This window comes from Ipomoea triloba, chromosome 1 (genome assembly GCF_003576645.1).
Source record: "Ipomoea triloba cultivar NCNSP0323 chromosome 1, ASM357664v1".
Taxonomy (NCBI): domain Eukaryota; kingdom Viridiplantae; phylum Streptophyta; class Magnoliopsida; order Solanales; family Convolvulaceae; genus Ipomoea; species Ipomoea triloba.
This window is the reverse complement of record NC_044916.1, coordinates 37,596,701-37,614,090: the sequence shown is the minus strand read 5'-3', so window position 1 is coordinate 37,614,090 and position 17,390 is coordinate 37,596,701. Positions and strand designations below refer to the sequence as shown.

Genomic DNA, 17,390 nt, shown 5'->3' with positions numbered 1-17,390 from the left:
GGCGGATCCAAAGGTAGAAGACACGTATAGTTGTATAAGTGCATGAATCCAGAACTATTCCCTCCGTCCCAAATTAGTTGTGACATTTACTTTTTCTACACGTTTTAAAATTATGGCCCTTACTTTGAAATAAAAATAATAAAGAGAACAAAACTCACAAAGATGAATTGATAAAACTAGAATGATGACCCCGCTCAATTTTAGAAAGAGGATAATATTCTAGGAGAAATTTAAAAAGAATGTTAAGTAAAACACGTAAAATAAGACGGATCGAGGGAGTACTATTCAAGTAAAAAAGACGATGAATCATTAATTAATAGGACATAATAAGAAAATTATTTATTTTCTAAAAGAACTATATATTACAAGGTTTAATGTAACTCTCACACTATAAATGATAAGGTTCAATCATGTGTAATACTGAGTTGTCTGCCATGACTTGTGTCGATAGACCTACAAAAGGCGGTTTATGTATTTTTGCAGGATCTGGTTTACAAGGATCCTGTAACCTTTCTCCGTGGGATGGTAGCTGTCCCAAAACAAATACTTATCGTGATCTGGACATGTTTCCGAGAATTTATTACATAAAATCGAAACTTCTATCTTCCCTGTTCCACAGCACCCTCTGTCAACTACCTCGAAACCTGCAAATTAAATTAACTTCGTTATATTTACCGTACACAAATGTTTCAACAATATAATGTTTTGTTTTCTGGGTAAAGCATATATATATACCATATTGTTTAGGGTTTTGGATGAGACGAAGCGCAGGTTCGTATATGTCTATTAAAACCAGTTTAGAATTAGGTAATGTCTTTGACAGGGAATCAATCTGGGCTGACAGCTTAGAATTCACCAGCTTTGCTGCTTCATTGGCTTTCTCTGAACAACTTCTTCCTGGGCCTCCTCCCAATGTTCTCTGTGATGGCACACACCCTATCGGTGGCAGCCCGAAAACCCCAATCCTTCGAGCTCCTATCTCATATAATTCCTTAATTCAACCAAACACAAAAACTCTTTTAAAACACAGATTTAATTCGTGCCCTCCTAGGTATGACAAACTATAGTCGATCAGATAAAAAATTGTGTGTATAGAATTTTTTCTGTGTAGCCGGGTCTCAACGTGTGGTCAGAAGTCAGAACGACAGAACCTCTAGATTGAAAAAAATGTACCAGTAGTGTTAGGAAACGCACAACAAAGAAATGCATTAATGTATCATAAAACCCCTCACACACCTAAAAAAAAAAATGCATCATACATCACACTTAATGGTGCATTTTTTTATCACTGTGTAGTGCATTTATGCGTACCTAATGATGTTTTTTATGGTGATGCGTACCTAATGCTGCATTTTTTTAGTACATTAGTGCATTTCTTTGTTGTGCGTTTCTGGACACTATTGGTGCTTTTTTGCATAACTAAGGGTGCGAGTATATAGTTGTTTCCAGTATTATTGATAATGAAAATCAACGAATAGAACGTAAAGTTACATTAATTGTGCCAACATGAAATATATATGAAGTTTGACTAATCATCATCTCAGCCAATCCCATTAGCGCATGCAGACCAGATCGAATTATTGGAGATAAAATGACAGTTAACTGTAATGAACCTACTTGAATAAAGTTGGATGCACCCTCGACCATAAGATCAGTGTAGGAGTTAATGTCGTACTGCAATCGTCGGAGTCCGACGGTGAAGTAGGTGTTGGCGAGATCATCGCTGCCGGCGACCACAAAGAATACGGCGTTGTCTGTTATGAACTTTGTTTCGTTTTCTCCGTATGCACTTCTCAGCTTTCCCAGATACTCCTTCAAATAGTTTAGTTGTTGCGATAGCGGTATAACTGACTGAATTTAATTAGTTTTAGTTAATATCGTTGAGATTAATTGTTAGAAAAGAATGAAAACGTAAAATACGATGTTAATTATTACTGTAATTTCCGCTGTTTCAGGGTCGTATCCACAGGCTCCGGATGCAAAGCTCAGGCCCGTTCTCAGATCTTCGGGTTGCAAATTTGGGTCCAGATATGCCGGCACAAGCTCTTTGATTCCTAGTTCTTCAGCTGAATTGTGAAATGATGATAGGTTAACGTTGAGAGTGACAGTCAAACCCTAGTATGCATATAAATGCAACATGGTGGGCAATATAATTCAAATCGGTCAAGTTCTTACACTTGTAACAACCAGAATTAAGATTATTACAAGTTTGACTCGACCTAGTGAAAACAAACTATTAATCTCTAATCATGGTTTGAGTCAGAACAATTTGGGCTGGTTTGACTATTTGTAGTCTATGATGTGATTTTTACAATACTGCCCTACTACGTGAGGACATGCACCATGTAAATCTACATTGTCTAGTTTAAGTTGCATTCCTAGTAAAGAAAACACTAACTGAAGTAACGGCGGCATTACCTATTAGGTCAGGAGGTGTCTTGCCGTTGGAAAAGCGGCCGGTGGGCATTCCGCCGGCGGTGAAGTCCTGTCCATACGGCGGGAAGTCGCACTTAACCACCGTGGGGATATAGTTGTTCATGCCTTGATCGATGATGGAATCCCCGAGTCCTATAATCGCCGGTACAACCGCGCCGTCAGGTAGCTTCATCTTTGCTTCGCCGGCGGAGGCAAACAACAGAAGAACACCAACAACGAAACAAACCGTCCTACGTTGTAAACATATACGAGGAGGAGGACACGACATTATTGCATGCACTATTCGATCAAACAAAATGTCTGGACGTCTAGCAGTTTTTGAATCAAGTTAATTGATTGAGTATTCATGTTTAGCAAAGGGAGTTTAGTTGTATATATATAGGCGGATTTTTAATGTCAATCTCCATCTATTAAGTTAGGAAAATTTGATATGTCGTCATAAATATTTAGAGGGTTGTTATGCCGTGAACCCAGGTCCATATTGCAAGGTGGACCTGGGTCTACATTCACATACACTATACTCTACATTGTAAACTCCACATTCACACATTACAGGATTATATGTTTAGTAACTATACTCTACATTCACATACACTATACTCTACATTCACAATTTGTAAACTCCACATTCACACATTCAAAATTCTATATTCACATGTCCTATACTCCACATTCACAACTTGAGAACTCCACATTCACACATTACAGGGCTACAAGTTACTAGAACTTATTAATTCTATTACAGATTCACACATGCATAACTTTATATTCACGATTTTTATACTCCATATTCACAATTTGAAACCTCCACATTCACACATTTCTGGGCAACTCTACATTCACACAATCATAAATCTACCTTCACGATTTCTATACTCTACATTCACACTTTGAAACCTCTACATTCACACATTTTTGGACAACCCTATATTCAGCAATATATTTACTAATTGAAAAAAAAAAAAGAAAAAAGAAAAAAAAAAAGAGACAAAAACGCCGTAGTTTTAGATCTAGGTCCACCTTGCAAGGTGGACCTGGGTCCACAGCATAATTTGCCCTATTTAGAGGCATTGTTTAAGACGGATTTCACTTTAAGAAAATACGTGAGTGCGGACTAACATTTATATATTTATTTACACTAGCTTTTTAGTAAGGGCTAAATTTTTTTCAATATTTTTTCACTTTGTTTAAAGAGTTACGGAAGATTGAAATTTAAATTTAAGTTTGTAACCTCCACCATTAATGAGATTTTAAGTGCTGCTGATTAATATATGTTGCTATCCACAGTGGTTGTGATATATATATGCATGCCTGTCTAGATGAGACAACCACATGACAGGAATGTAACACTAATCTCTAATATAGAATTTTTGAGAGTCATATGACAGGAACTTAACACCTAAACTTCAATATCGAATTTTAACATTATAACCATAATTTACTCTTATTTAATCCACTGCCCAATTTAGTTATTCAATTTGATTTTTTTTTAAAGGTAATATTTCTTCCAAAAAGGTTGAATCCCCAACCCAAGGGCACGACAGAGCAAGCACCTGGGAAGATGTAAATCATGATAATTCATATGAACACAGAGGCTAGACATTTGCTTACCGTGCACAATGAGCCACCCTCATTCTTACTGCACACAAGGAGCTCCCTCAAAGAGGTTGCTCCTATACTATCATTGGTCTTTCTTTCCAAATTTCACCCATGTGACCAACTGAGTTGCTTATGTGGGTTACAAAAGGTAATATTTAATCTATGGTTTGAATGGTGACATGTAGATTGCGCTTTATAAAGGAGTTCATGAAATCCATGAGAGAGAGAGAGAGATTTCACTCTCTTAGTCTCTTTTCTACCAAAATTCACCTGAAATTAAACTTTTACTTTGCAATCCATTTACCATTTTATGCATTGTTGTTTACATGTTGAATGAGCAAATAATGGCATGACACATGTTTGATGGGAGTTGATAGAAGCTAGGTTCATTAATTTCAGAGAAAACCTCTTGACAAAACAATGGCCAACTAACCAATAGTTAATGACTCCGGCCAATAATTTAGACACCACCACGTATATATATCTTCTCAACTCTTCATCATTTTGCATATGCATGATATGCATGTCACATTCAAATAATATTGATATTAAAATGAATAAGTTAAACGTGATTCTTGTACCTAAAAGTTAGAAGTTCAATTCTGGTTAACATTCTCTGGGCCAAATCTAAAAGCTACAATTTATTTCTTTTATGTGATTATAAAATTTTCTTAGTGTACACATCTATTACTGTTCTAATTGAATGATCACAAGATCAAACCTGTGATAAATGGTCACAAGATCGAACTCCAATAATAGGAGCATTAATTCTTTAGACTGAAACGGATTAAAAAAAAGTATTGAACAAATACAATCTTGTATAAAATCATAAGTGTTTAAAAAAATTCTCAAACTTTATTTTTAGAAAATCACGTTTCCCAATTTCTTATTTCTAAATATGTAAGATTGCATCAAAACATATCAAGAAGATGCGTAAATGAGGCAATGAAAGAAAGGACAAGTTCAATTTTTTGAATTTTTTTCTTGATTTGACACCACATTTATCACTAATGCCATCATCATCCGTACGGTTGTTTGTTCAACCATCTTTCCCTTGTCATTATATACTGAAATTAATTATATTGCTACCTATATCAAATTCAATGAGTATTCATTTCAAACTTGATGTATATTTCATTTAGGAGTGAACAATTTGTAGTCCACTTAATATGAAGATAAGTAACCTATAATAGCTAGGTAGACCCACATATGGTCACCCAACATATATCAATGCATACATAATATTTTACATTTATACCAATCATCCAATCACCAACCATAAATTTGTAACAATTAGAAAGGAAACCCATAAAGTAAATGGAAGATTGAAAACCAGAAGATCAAAGTATGAATGTTGAGTATGATAAACCAACTCATGGGAACTGTGAAACAGCAAATCCAACAGAACTAGGATAGGATCAGAAATTGACACCGATACAGAGAACACAATCACACAAGCTAGTGACCATTAGAACCTGAAAAATGCAGTTTGAACAACGATGCTGAAGAGTATGAAATCAGTGAGCACTGACGATGAATGCATGTTGGCAAACCCCGCATTCTATTGTCTCTGAACCAGAGCTTGGGACTTGAACCTGATACACAGTGGAAAAACACAACTCATTTATATGAACATGAATGCTTTCCAGCATTTAAAACTACTTTTCAAAAGGCAATAGACAAGATCATGAACCTGCAAATGAACTGTACAAGTAGGGCAGGCCACCTCTTTCATCCGCCTTCCAGAACCATCTGACCTAGAGCCTGAGAAAGAAAATCAGTACAATTGCAGGTTTAGCTCTCTCCCTTTCTTCTCTAGTCTCTATAGATAAGCAGCAGGTCATAAACAAGCGTACTGAAATTCTAGTCAACTAACCTAGCACCTTTCTAAGTATAAAAGAACAGTACTTGGCAATGCATTATTCATTCAAATAAAAACCAGTGGAAGAAATCAGCTCAAAACATGATTTTAAAAGTGATTCAAATCCATATAGTAACCCAGATAGAGCGCAGGAATTTCTAGTAGCAAAAGCACAAATTGTGACACACAAAATCAGTATCTTTGACTCTCTGAGTGTGGATTGCAGCCTGGAGGAGGGCAGCGGCACCCGTGGCTGATCCACCTCACCCACTGTTGGATCACCCACCCCCTAAAGAACCTCACAATTTTCATCAAGAGGCTAGATACACAATTATAATTTATTTCAGCACTGAAACTTACCAGATGATGACTTGCAGTTTCTCTCCATCTCCTCCTAAGGAAAAAGGAACAACCATAGTCATTAGATTAAGTCGATAGCAGAAGATTCAGTAGATAACAGAAGAAGAAATATGAGATAGCACTTTAACTTGCTTATCACAACCTTTCATCTTACTATCTATGTGTAAATATCTTTTGCTTAAGAAAATGGAAATTGGGCTTAAGGATTCTCTATAGCATTGAGCATTACCTCATGTGTAACAAGGTTTCAGAATATAATATACACCAAACATAACAAGTTTGAGACTACATTAAACAACTAAGAAGTTTAAAAATTCATAGTTGTAAGTCACCTGAAGCTTCTTAGCTAGGTCTTCATGACTCTGCAGCACAGGTCTACTTGCAGCTTCCTTAGCATTGCTTAACCTGCGAGAAACCTCACCCTGAAAGAAATAGAATATTGTAATACTGTATGTCATTTCCACAAATTTCAGGTAGTAACTTTGATGTGTGTATTTTATTGGACAGGCAGGAAGGAGTAGCAGAAAATTATGTGACCAAAACGTAACCACTAAATATACACAATTACACTAACACACCTTGCATCGCTCACAAACTCGGACAACTGGTGCATTTTCATCAGCTGTCAATGCAACTCTTCCTTGAGTGCACTTGTCACAGAAAATATCTCCACAATTACGGCAGTGATGCTGAAAGTATAAGCCAAAGAACATTCATATTTAATTCTAGAGACACTTCCCAGCCTCTAAGGGGCCTTGGAAGGAGATGGTGTTGGTAAAGGGGGGAATTTAGAAGGCTAATGAAGGACATATTTAGGGAAGTTAATCATGAAACATAAGGATGATACATACCTTTCGATTGAAAGCACTAAAGTCTGCCCCACAACCTGTGCACTTGGTTACTGCTTCATCAGGAACCTGTAAATGTTGGTGGAAAAAGTGAACAAGAGGCATCCACAATAGAATAACATGCTTTGATTAAAAACTTGAAGAGAACTGAAGGGGGAGAAAATTGAAGGAAACACAAATTAGTTTGCCTCTCACTAGATATTTGTTATCATAGTTTGCACAAAATGGTTGGAAATGGACTAGAATGTCCACTACACTTCTGCTCCTCTAGTCTACACATCATGTGAATAATGAGGCATATGTAAAAGAAACAATAGATGATCTAGTTACCCAATGATCTTTCTCCTCATTGACAGGCTTCATTGCAGTAAGCCAATCGGCAAAACCTTTTTTCTTTTCAGCTGGCTGTTCAGCCATCTTATGAGATTCAGGTGCCCTACTTCTTCCACCCATCTCCTTAAACTGCATTACCAAAAAATATAAAAGCAAAAAAAAAAATGAGAACAAGAATTCAGGATAAGAAGGTTCACATATGCAGTTGTGCAGTACAAAGAAATGCAAGTACTCAGCATAAGCTCTATATAAGATGTCATGCATTGCACCCAAAATATCTTGAACTCTGCAAATATTTGAGTGGATCAATTCATCATGATCCAGTTTACAGAAAATAAATGAGAAGCATCAAGACAAGGAGTAACAGATATAAGCCCATAATAAATAAATAATAAAAATTTTGTACAACTTCTTTGTACCTGTATAGTAGCAGCTGTAACAGTGTCTAAGAGGGTGTTGGTGGTATAACTACTTGACTTCAGCCTGATACGCCTCGGTTCTATGTCTACGGTGCTTTTTGACCAAAAGGCCAAGGTAGATGAATCAAATACCTAGTCAGGATACAAGGCAACCACTTCAGTGACTTATCAGAGTAAAATTGGAGCCAGAAAAGTACCAACTACCAACTATCATGTAGTTAATGAGGTAACAACACGACCCTCCTTTTTATTTCACAATAGAATAAAAAATGGGATGCTGAACTTACTTCACATCTTGTAATTGTATCAAGAGGGTATATTCTCAATGTCCGACTGGTGCTCGGGTCTAGCATCCGAATTCCATCCAATCCAATCTGTATGATGCCACACATTACAATCCCAAGTTAAAATGCTTCTTGCCAAAACAAGGCACAACATGAAAGGTAGAGTGTGTGCCTTTACATTGCCCTTATACAAATGGATAAAGCATTGCCTATTAGTGTGTTATTCAATTCAAGTTCCATGCTCATCCATCTAACATAATCGAATTAAACTAAAGCATGAAGCTTGTGTCATTTCTTTTTACTAAAAACACGCCCAACATAAACTAGTTAAGCAAAAAGGAGCAAACATTTAGAGCTGCCGGTTGGCAACCAAAACAATAGTAAAGCACTATGTACATTCCATGAGCTTAGACAATGCTCATTCAACTACAGGCTAGGCAAAAACAATTAAAGTGCAAATGTGCAATTACTGAAAACTGAAATGCAAGTGTTTGTGAAGAAATGAACCTGGCAAAGAACATCTTGGGTGCTCTGGCCACCACTTTCTGCCAGTAGCTTAACTCTGAACTTCTGCACTCCATTTTTCACATCCTGCTGGGCCTCGGCTTTCGGGACTGCTCGTACAGTCTTTGTAATCAAGCTTGATGACCTGTCCTTCTCTGAAGAATATCCAATTGGCCTACCAAAATCGTCGAAACCAGACCAAGTTGACGACTTTGGAGCCGTGCCTCGAGCACCGTATGGCTCAACCTTACTCCCCTGATAAGCATACACTCCATCACCATAACCTTCATTCCCATAGTCTCTCTCAGGTCGTTTCCCATAATAATCTTGTCCCAAGTCACCTCTACCGGACCCGTAACTCCCATACCGACCTGCAGTTTCATCCAAATATCCTCTAGATTGATCGAATTTCATATTATTATCATAGGAATTCTCGTGTTCAGAGCTAGGTTGATTGTATTGAGACGGATAGATAGAAGAATACGAAGTATTAGGCGTAGGGCTATGATTGGAGGAAGGGGCGTAACTCGGGGGTTGATCGAAGGGCGGATAGAAGGACTGTGGCTGAGTAGGAGGTTGATAGGCTCCATGAGCTTCGAATCGCGGAAATGGAGTCGAAGATTGAGGTTGTTGAAGCGGCGGCGCCGGCGGATTATAGGACTGGAAATTAGGCGCAGGCGAAGTTGGGACAGGATCTGAATGTTGAGGATAAGCAGCGTAAGAAGAAGGATATGCAGAGTAATCGGAATTGGGGGTGAAGGCGCCGCCGGCAGTGAAGGGCGGAGCGGAGGCATAGGAGGGCTGCGGCGGTGGCGGAGGATGATGATCGAGTAAATTGGGAGTGGAGTTAGGGATAGGACTTGGATTTTGGGGGTACTGAGTGTAGGAGACGGAGGTGTAATCGCCGTGATGCATCGTGGCGTGGAAACGAAACGCAGCGCCGGAGCACAGAGCGGAATTCTCCGTTGAGTCGCCGATGATGAGACAGCTGAATTCTTTTCAGCAAAATTGGAATGATTGGAGAGAGAGTGTGTGGTGGATGAGGGTATTTTAGACATTCAACGCCACTTGAGTTTAGCCCATTTTAACTCAACTCTCCAACAATCCAAGGCCCAATTTATTCATTATGGACTCGTTAACAGACCTTTCTAAAGCAGATATCGGACCAAACAATTTTCAGATTGTAAGTCTACTAAGTACTAAGTTTAACCCATACAGCCAAAATTGTTTTTTTTTTTTTTAATATGTAAATTGTGACTTACAATTTATAAATGTTCACAATTCAAATTATGAACATTTAATATGTAAATTGTGAATCTATGTTCATTTACATATTGAATGTTCACAACTTACATATTAAATGTTCATAATTTGAATTGTGAACATTTAGCATATAAATTGTGAGCATTCAGTATATAAATTGTGAACATTTAGTATGTAAATTGTGTATTTTGGACCCGAGTCTATATTGCAAGGTGGACCCAGGTCCACAAAATAATTTGTAGTGAACAATTGTTATATCATAGGCTAAGGTTCATATTGCATTGTGAACTCTAATACATAAAATTTGTACTTTCAGTATAGTAGACTGTGATCCATTACTTTTTACCACTGAGGCTCGAACATACTCCTACCATGTAAGGTGCAACTAGGTGCCATTAGACCACGAGGTCTTTGACAGAAAAACCCAAAGTTAGAGTCTTATCTATTTCATGACACACTCATATAACTATCCAACAAAAACTCCCCAAAAAATATTAGGTGGAGTGCCTTAACAGTACACTTTAGCCGACGCTCATGCATAATAGTCATCCATCCCAATAAGATGATCTGTTGTCGTATTCTACTCACACACACCACAAGTACCTCCCAAAAAGTGTTTGTTTGTTATAATCTTTTATCACTTTGGCAGCAACCAAAGTCACTTTGGCATTGAGAAAGCATCAAAATATAAATCTTGGCAGAGCAAGAAGTACTACTGCATCGTACGCTGCAAAACAACCAGTCAAGATGAAATAAAATAGAGATCTGATCTCCACCATTATCTCCCCCACAGACTTTCTGTGAACCTTTCTGGTTTAACAAGTGTGTAATAAACATTATTTTCTTGTTTACATGGCCACTTTGTCAGCATTGTTGTGTTGACCAAGGTAAAAAGTGTGAAAAAAAAATCTGTCTTCTTCAGTGAGATGATAATTATCCCGGTACTGCACGTACTGCAGCTTCATATGGTGCAGCATGCAGTTTGCCCTTTAATAACTCAAAATTTAACCCTGCTTTCTTTAATTTTCACATATTTTCCTATTTCCTGTCAGTTTCCAGTACAGTTCTGCTAAAGATAAAGTTGCCATTTCAATCTCAATGCAACTCCTGCTTTGCTTCTGCAGATACATAAATAATGCCCAGTATCAAATCAGGTCATCTTTTACACTGCAGGTCTAAGAAAACGATTCAACAAATAAAAACATGAGCTTTACACTACAAGCTTAGAACCCTCAACCCATTGTCAACTATGGACAAAGCTGAGATTTGAGTTGAGCAGTGCGAATGGATGATGAATTGATGGGATCGGAGTGGAAGAGCTGTGCAAGTATGGACTGACAAGTCAGAGAGAAGTGTTTAGGGTTGGGGAAAGGATTTATAGTGACCCGTTTTCATTTGGGTTAGGCTTCTTTTTTAAAATTTTAGGGTTTTAAAAGGAAATTTTAATTTTCAAAAAAAAAAAGAGGAAATTTTGAAATCTTAGTTTGTCTGATTCTTAGATAGTATTATCATATCAATGGGTGAGTCAAGAAACTTCAATTTGTTCTATTATGATAAGTTAAAGTTATTAGTCAAGAAACTTCAATTTGTTCTATTGTGATAAGTTAAAGTTATTATTATGTAACATAAAGCATATCATGATTTGTTAAAGTTCTTATTATGTTACAAAATGAGATAATTTAACTCTATTTTTGTGTGCTTGTGAAAACTCTTATTATGTGACAAAATGACTTGTGAAAGCCCTTATTATATACACTATCAACCTCTAAGAATATCCTCAATAATCGTATAGGAAACTGTATATAGTACTTAGATCGAACCCGAACTAATCCAACCCATATACATGAGCTTCTCGATCACAATGTGGTCAAGAAATGTTTCTGTTATACACCTTGGCTCAAGCATACTTACCTTGTTGCCCAACCGCACGAGACTAAGAAGATCGCTTCTTCGATTAGATCGAGCAAAAATAGCATTTAACTTTATCTTACAACTGCCCACCAGAATGAATTTATTGTCACATCACTAGCAAGTAGACTTTTGGTTCCTCGATTGACACATTGTAGGATGATAACAACCGTTGAATTCCGATGTCACACGTAGCTGACATGCCAAATGCCTGGTATATGTTCTTCCCTATGTAAGAAGCATTAAATGCACCTTGGAGAGAGTTTTTGGATCGATTTGCATGTAAAGAATGGACTGAATTTAACTGACCATAAATAGTCAAATCTCACTCGGCATTGCACAATATTTAGGATACAAAGTGAAATATACGATACACTCATAAGTTATATCATATGTGTCTAAATAAGTTTAGTTTAGCAAAAAAAATCATGTGAAATGCACATACAACGCACCAGAAAAATACTAGTATGTTTTAAAAATATTTATCCACAATCCAAATCAAGCTAAGGATGACTTACCCTGGTGTTAATGCTTTGCTTTTATTGAAGGTAGGCTTTAATAAAGCAAGAACACAGAGAAAGATTCTTGCAGTGCTAGTCTGCTACAAGTATTAACTAGAGTGCTAAATACATACATTGCACTTCACAATTCACATCCATTTTCAGCTGATTTGATTAAGGTGGTGAATGTTACAGGTGCTCAAAAATGTCTGACAACACAGACCCAAAACACAGAATCATCAGCAGCAGAAACCCCCCACCCCCCCACCCTCCCTCCCCAAATTAAAAAAAAAATGTCCACTTCCCAAGAAAACTTGTTTTCCCATATCACTGTCATCATCATTATCTTTCTTGATCTTCAATACTACTACCCTACAATGCCACTAGGACTACTGCTAAAAAAGCAATGGATTTTAGGCTAGCCTAAGATGACCTCTATGCTGTCCTCCTTCAGAGCTGCACAGACAGGACAAAGCTCAAGAAAAGCATCACAGGACTTGCAACAACATAGGTGTCTACAAGGAAGAAACACAACACTCATCAGGCTTCTTGATTGACACATCTTACAAGCCAAACTGTTAAGTCCTCCTGCTGATGTGGAGCCACAGAATGACTCTGCATCTTGGGGGGCACTGTTACTGAACAAAGCAGCATCTCTTTCCCTGACTTGGCTCAGCCTGTTGCTTAGTTCTGAGACAATGGCTTCATTCTCCATGGCCTTTTTCTCCCATAGCTTCGCTTCCAGCTCTGCCCCTATCAACAAATCTTGAAGCTCCCTGGTTTTGTTCCTGGCAATTGCCAAATCTGCATCTCTTTGCCTCAGTAACCCACTCATTCTTGACTCATAACCCTGCAGCAGAATGCTTTGCTGCCTGCTCTGCTCTTCCATCACCATTTTCCTCAATTTCTGATTCTGTTCCACATCCCCAAAACACAAACAAAACAAAATCCTTGAGGCATAAATGATAAAAACATGCATGCAATTATGCAAATGTATATGAACACACACATATATATGCAGGATAATGGAAAACGAACCAGAACCCAAAAATAAGTCCAATCAATTCATTAAAAAGTTTACCTCTAATTGAAGAAACCTATCCATTTCCAGCCTCTGTTTCTCAAGTTCAGAAGTGAAAGAATGAGGAGATCTCTTGAGAGTGTGAGAAGGCTCGGGTATGTGTTGCAGAAGACCTTGGGAAGAAAACCCATCACCGATCCCCAGAGCAGAACCCAAAGCCCAATCCTGGGAGCCACAGAAAGGCACGGCGGAAGAAGCCATGAGAGGATCTTGAGAACACAACCAAGTTTGAACAGCCATGAATACAGAAAGAAAGCACAATCAGACCCTATTTTTGGCTCTGTGAAGATTATGATTCAGAGAGGTTGAAAAGAGAAGATAAATAGAAACAAGAAACGGGTACGTTAAAAGCAAGGAGGTTCATGCTCTTGTTGTTGCATATTGTATTGTTGTGTGTGTATATATGGTATGATGAGAAAGAAAGAAAGAAGGGAGAAAGCGTGGCTGGGTGGTGGGGTGGATGAGTCATGAACACTCTGATGCCTTAAATGCGGGGCAGAGGTTTTGGCTTATTTGTATCTTCGGTTTGCGGTTTAGCCGAAACGGAGTGATCTGAAAGTGAAAGGATTCAGTGGAAGGAAACTAATAACTGATGGCAACTCAACCATTTGTTTATTCTTTTCAATTATCTGCAACAAACTTTTTTTAACCACCATCTATCTTATTATCAGCTCGCTTATCCACGACTGAAACAATATGAACAAGTCAATAAAATGTTACACTATATAAAAATTATACGGATTCGTTACGAATAAAATAAGATAATGTTATATTGAATTGGTTTGTATTATTGCATAATATCTTTCTTTTTTTTAAATGCCGTGGGTCGTCTTGTTCGGAAAAGTAACAAATTGGTCAATGTGGTTGGTCCAACAGTAAAAATAAAAATTGTGAGATTTTATAGGGTAGTAGCTTTGTTCTTGTTGTTGGGATTCTCTACCCCTCTTTAAAGCTAGAGTCCAAAAGATCCCAAAAGGAAAAAGAGTTTTTGGTAAAGAGAGAGATGCGAGCAGATGGAGATCTTGTAACAGCACTTGCATGTAGGAGGAGACTGGTTAGACTTGAATGCGAAAACGGCCATCTCTGAGAGTGACATTTTTCTTGACATTTCATTTCACATCAATCTTTACCTTTTAACTATGGATGGATGGAGTAATTTTGTAATTACCAAATTAACAATCTAATAAGTATAGAGTTACTCAATTTTTTCAGCTTTGGGATTAGGCAATGGCCGAATGAAATCATGGGTCCAAAAGTATAAGTTTTAATTTAAGCACCCACTACCCATAGCATAGGAATTTCAGGTGCCAAACGGAATGTTCGGAGCAAATAGCAATTGTAATTAGGGTGATGAGGCATTGTCCCTTGTACACATAACAGCCAGACCAATACCAACCATAGTAAAATATCTTATTAAGACTGTGCTTAAAAAGAGTACAAATTCCAATTCAGCAATAGCAAAATAAGCATACAATAGTTTCCATGTATCGCATGAAAGAATCTTTAGTAAACCATCTTCTGGAAAGGGTGGACAAAACAATATGCAGGGGAGACACCCAAAGTGTAATTTGGGCATTTTAAAAAAATTGTTGCTAATACACCTCTTTTGTGCATCAGATAAGGGTAGGGGTAAGTTCAGTTATGCCTGAACTTTTGAAGGTTGGCCAACAGCACCTTCCATTCTAGAGTACCAATCACCAATGCGGGTGTTCTCCACCATGTCTTTACCAGATTTCAGGTTGCGGATAGGTCTCAAGACGCCAAACACAGCAAGATCAGCTAAATTTGGTTTAGATCCACCTGTTAATCAGAGTACACAGTATAGCAAGAAACTAAGCATCAATGAAAACAGACGGTCTAAGGATATAGGAAATAGGAATTAAGTTACCTAGAAAGTCTCGGCCATTCAAAGCATCAACCCATGTTTCTGCCGCTTCATATAATGCTGCACGCTCATCAGTGATGTTATATTTTTTCTTCAATTTCTTGGATACAAAATACATGGCTGTAGCTCCTGCATACTTTGCAACTGTTCTCTCATAGAAGCTGAAATTACCTTCACACAAAAGCAAGCACAAGTGAACATGCTTGGATAGAAAGAAAACTGAGTCATCATACCACTCATATAAGGGGGACATACTATATAGATCTTGAAGTGAAATCTTAGAACACCAAAAGCTTCCCATGAAAATATAGCTTTCAAAAGAGCCAAAGACAGCAAAATAGGAGCATCTATACAGACTAGCAGTCAATATTGAGAATTTATTCAGATGGGAAAATGACTGCATGTCTATCAGTTACATGATATGTTGTTTACTAAACCTAGCTTAACAGAATATGTAGCACACAGTCACCCGTACCCATACATCTGCATTTTAGTGTACTAATATTTCACAGTAAGCACCAACTTATGAAATCAATTCCAAAAATTCTCACTAAAGTATTAATAAGTTGCAGAGGAGTAAAACAGATGGCAACAGAGAAGTTATAATCAAAATCATATATTAATCCTAGAGCTGGGAGAATTCTCATCAAGACCTTCCTTCCTGAAATTTTTACTGGGGGTCTCTTTACGTCATATATACAGCAAAGAGTAATATGCAATCTTACCTTGAGTGGTAATGTAGTCAAATGATTCCAAAGCTTCAGAAGCACTTCTATATATATTAGGAGATAAGATGTGCACCAAGTGATTATCCACCCACCTAAGTTTATGAAAATCTCCATTATTTCATTGTACTACTTCCTAAACAGGGTATCATAAATGAACTTTAGAAATTTCAATATAGTCAGCTAAGAATGTTGAACAAGGACTTGTGAAACCATTTTTCATTATCTGAAATGAGGAAAATATGTGCTTACTTGCGCCACTTATTCTCTTCATCATTGTCTGAAGTAGATTTAGCAGCAACCTGTGGGCAAACCTTTTGGAACAATTTATCAATTATATCTGCATCCAATAAGAACAGCAAGCTTGGAAAGTTAACCAAACAATAGGCTAGATCCTACATATTAAGGTAAGGTAATATGGTAGTATGGTACTATATTGATTAAAAAAAGGACCTGATGAATCCACCATCTGTTCACCGTCAACCATCAAGATAGGCACTTTCTTATAATCTGACCACTTGATTTCGTTTTTGCTAATTGGATTAACCTCTACAATTTTGTATGGAATGTCATAATAATCAAGGAACGCTGAGAAAAGCAGACCAACAGGCAATGTTAGAGTTGCAGATCGAGTAAGCATATAAACACCCTAAATCAAATTAATTTTTTTCCTACAATTCAGGTTCAGTAGGTAGTTTCCGAGTATGCTGATTTCAATAGATACTTGCATAACATTCTAATTGAACAACATAGAAAACGATACTCAAAGTACAGCTGAATTTGGCCACATACTAATGAAATTGGAATAAACTAACTAGGGAAGACTAAAATTACGAGTAAATGAATACCTTTAACCTTGTTACAGAAAGGACAAGCTTCATACTGATAAAGAACAACATCGTTGGGGCGGAATTTGGGTGGGATCGGCTCTTTGGCGTGAGCTTCTTCGGCCAACGTGGAAGCGGCAACGGAGAAAAGCATTGTACCGGAGACGACGCGAGCAGCGGCTCGAGAGGACTGATCCTCGTGCTTAGTATGGGATAACACATGTGACATGACGGAGGAATTGTTGCCGGTGTACAGAGCCGACTGGACCATCCGGTATTCGGCGGTTCTCGCCGGAACGGCGCCAAGGCCCTTGGCGGCTTGGAATATGGCGGCGAGTCCACTTAGCCTCCTCATTTCCGGAGATCTGAGTCAGTTGAACGTCTAGAATTTTGAGACGCTGGCAGCTTCGTAGCTACTCGTTTGGGGGTTTTGAGAGGGTTTTATGACTTGCCACGTGATCAAAGAATTTGGGCCGAATTTGCTCCGGAGTTCTGGGCATCTGAAGCCCAACTATTGACACATGGCAATGAATGCGGGTCCACCTTACAATGTGATC

General features: G+C 37.8%; 4 protein-coding genes across 4 annotated transcripts; all 4 read right to left on the bottom strand.

Moving 5' to 3' along the window:
- Window positions 1–290: 290 nt before the first annotated feature.
- Window positions 291–2,789, bottom strand: LOC116018737 (GDSL esterase/lipase EXL3-like). Its single transcript, XM_031258714.1, has 5 exons — window positions 2,419–2,789; window positions 1,936–2,066; window positions 1,618–1,851; window positions 736–991; window positions 291–644 (listed from the first exon to the last, which is right to left on the bottom strand). Exons 1-5 carry the CDS (start codon window positions 2,702–2,704, stop codon window positions 454–456), a joined length of 1,098 nt encoding a protein of 365 aa, XP_031114574.1. The 5' UTR covers window positions 2,705–2,789; the 3' UTR covers window positions 291–453.
- Window positions 2,790–5,223: 2,434 nt separating this feature from the next.
- On the bottom strand, window positions 5,224–9,673 carry LOC116030164 (protein FREE1). Its single transcript, XM_031272334.1, has 10 exons — window positions 8,648–9,673; window positions 8,144–8,230; window positions 7,857–7,988; window positions 7,435–7,566; window positions 7,108–7,173; window positions 6,835–6,945; window positions 6,589–6,678; window positions 6,257–6,290; window positions 5,729–5,799; window positions 5,224–5,630 (listed from the first exon to the last, which is right to left on the bottom strand). The coding sequence occupies exons 1-10, from the start codon at window positions 9,557–9,559 to the stop codon at window positions 5,553–5,555; spliced, it is 1,713 nt and encodes a 570-aa protein (XP_031128194.1). The 5' UTR covers window positions 9,560–9,673; the 3' UTR covers window positions 5,224–5,552.
- A 2,945-nt stretch (window positions 9,674–12,618) lies between these two features.
- LOC116001527 (E3 ubiquitin-protein ligase BOI-like) lies at window positions 12,619–13,767 on the bottom strand. The gene is made up of 2 exons (XM_031241408.1): window positions 13,397–13,767; window positions 12,619–13,228 (listed from the first exon to the last, which is right to left on the bottom strand). Exons 1-2 carry the CDS (start codon window positions 13,634–13,636, stop codon window positions 12,734–12,736), a joined length of 735 nt encoding a protein of 244 aa, XP_031097268.1. The 5' UTR covers window positions 13,637–13,767; the 3' UTR covers window positions 12,619–12,733.
- Window positions 13,768–14,779: 1,012 nt separating this feature from the next.
- LOC116017666 (prostaglandin E synthase 2-like) lies at window positions 14,780–17,188 on the bottom strand. The gene is made up of 6 exons (XM_031258296.1): window positions 16,855–17,188; window positions 16,460–16,594; window positions 16,259–16,346; window positions 16,007–16,101; window positions 15,285–15,452; window positions 14,780–15,196 (listed from the first exon to the last, which is right to left on the bottom strand). Exons 1-6 carry the CDS (start codon window positions 17,186–17,188, stop codon window positions 15,036–15,038), a joined length of 981 nt encoding a protein of 326 aa, XP_031114156.1. The 3' UTR covers window positions 14,780–15,035.
- Window positions 17,189–17,390: the final 202 nt, after the last annotated feature.

Excerpts from the sequence above, each read along its gene's own strand:
- LOC116018737 (XM_031258714.1), bottom strand. The coding sequence starts at position 2,704 with ATGTCGTGTCCTCCTCCTCGTATATGTTTACAACGTAGGACGGTTTGT. Across the intron at positions 1,852-1,935 it reads CTGAAACAGCGGAAATTACA|TCAGTTATACCGCTATCGCA; the intron begins GTAATAATTAAC and ends AATTAAATTCAG. Across the intron at positions 645-735 it reads CCAAAACCCTAAACAATATG|GTTTCGAGGTAGTTGACAGA; the intron begins GTATATATATAT and ends TTTAATTTGCAG.
- LOC116030164 (XM_031272334.1), bottom strand. The coding sequence starts at position 9,559 with ATGCATCACGGCGATTACACCTCCGTCTCCTACACTCAGTACCCCCAA. Across the intron at positions 8,231-8,647 it reads CCCAAGATGTTCTTTGCCAG|ATTGGATTGGATGGAATTCG; the intron begins GTTCATTTCTTC and ends GGCATCATACAG. Across the intron at positions 6,679-6,834 it reads GAGTTTGTGAGCGATGCAAG|GGTGAGGTTTCTCGCAGGTT; the intron begins GTGTGTTAGTGT and ends TATTTCTTTCAG.
- LOC116001527 (XM_031241408.1), bottom strand. The coding sequence starts at position 13,636 with ATGGCTGTTCAAACTTGGTTGTGTTCTCAAGATCCTCTCATGGCTTCT. Across the intron at positions 13,229-13,396 it reads ATAGGTTTCTTCAATTAGAG|AATCAGAAATTGAGGAAAAT; the intron begins GTAAACTTTTTA and ends GATGTGGAACAG.
- LOC116017666 (XM_031258296.1), bottom strand. The coding sequence starts at position 17,188 with ATGAGGAGGCTAAGTGGACTCGCCGCCATATTCCAAGCCGCCAAGGGC. Across the intron at positions 16,347-16,459 it reads ACAGATGGTGGATTCATCAG|ATATAATTGATAAATTGTTC; the intron begins GTCCTTTTTTTA and ends TATTGGATGCAG. Across the intron at positions 16,102-16,258 it reads GAAGAGAATAAGTGGCGCAA|GTGGGTGGATAATCACTTGG; the intron begins GTAAGCACATAT and ends TCATAAACTTAG.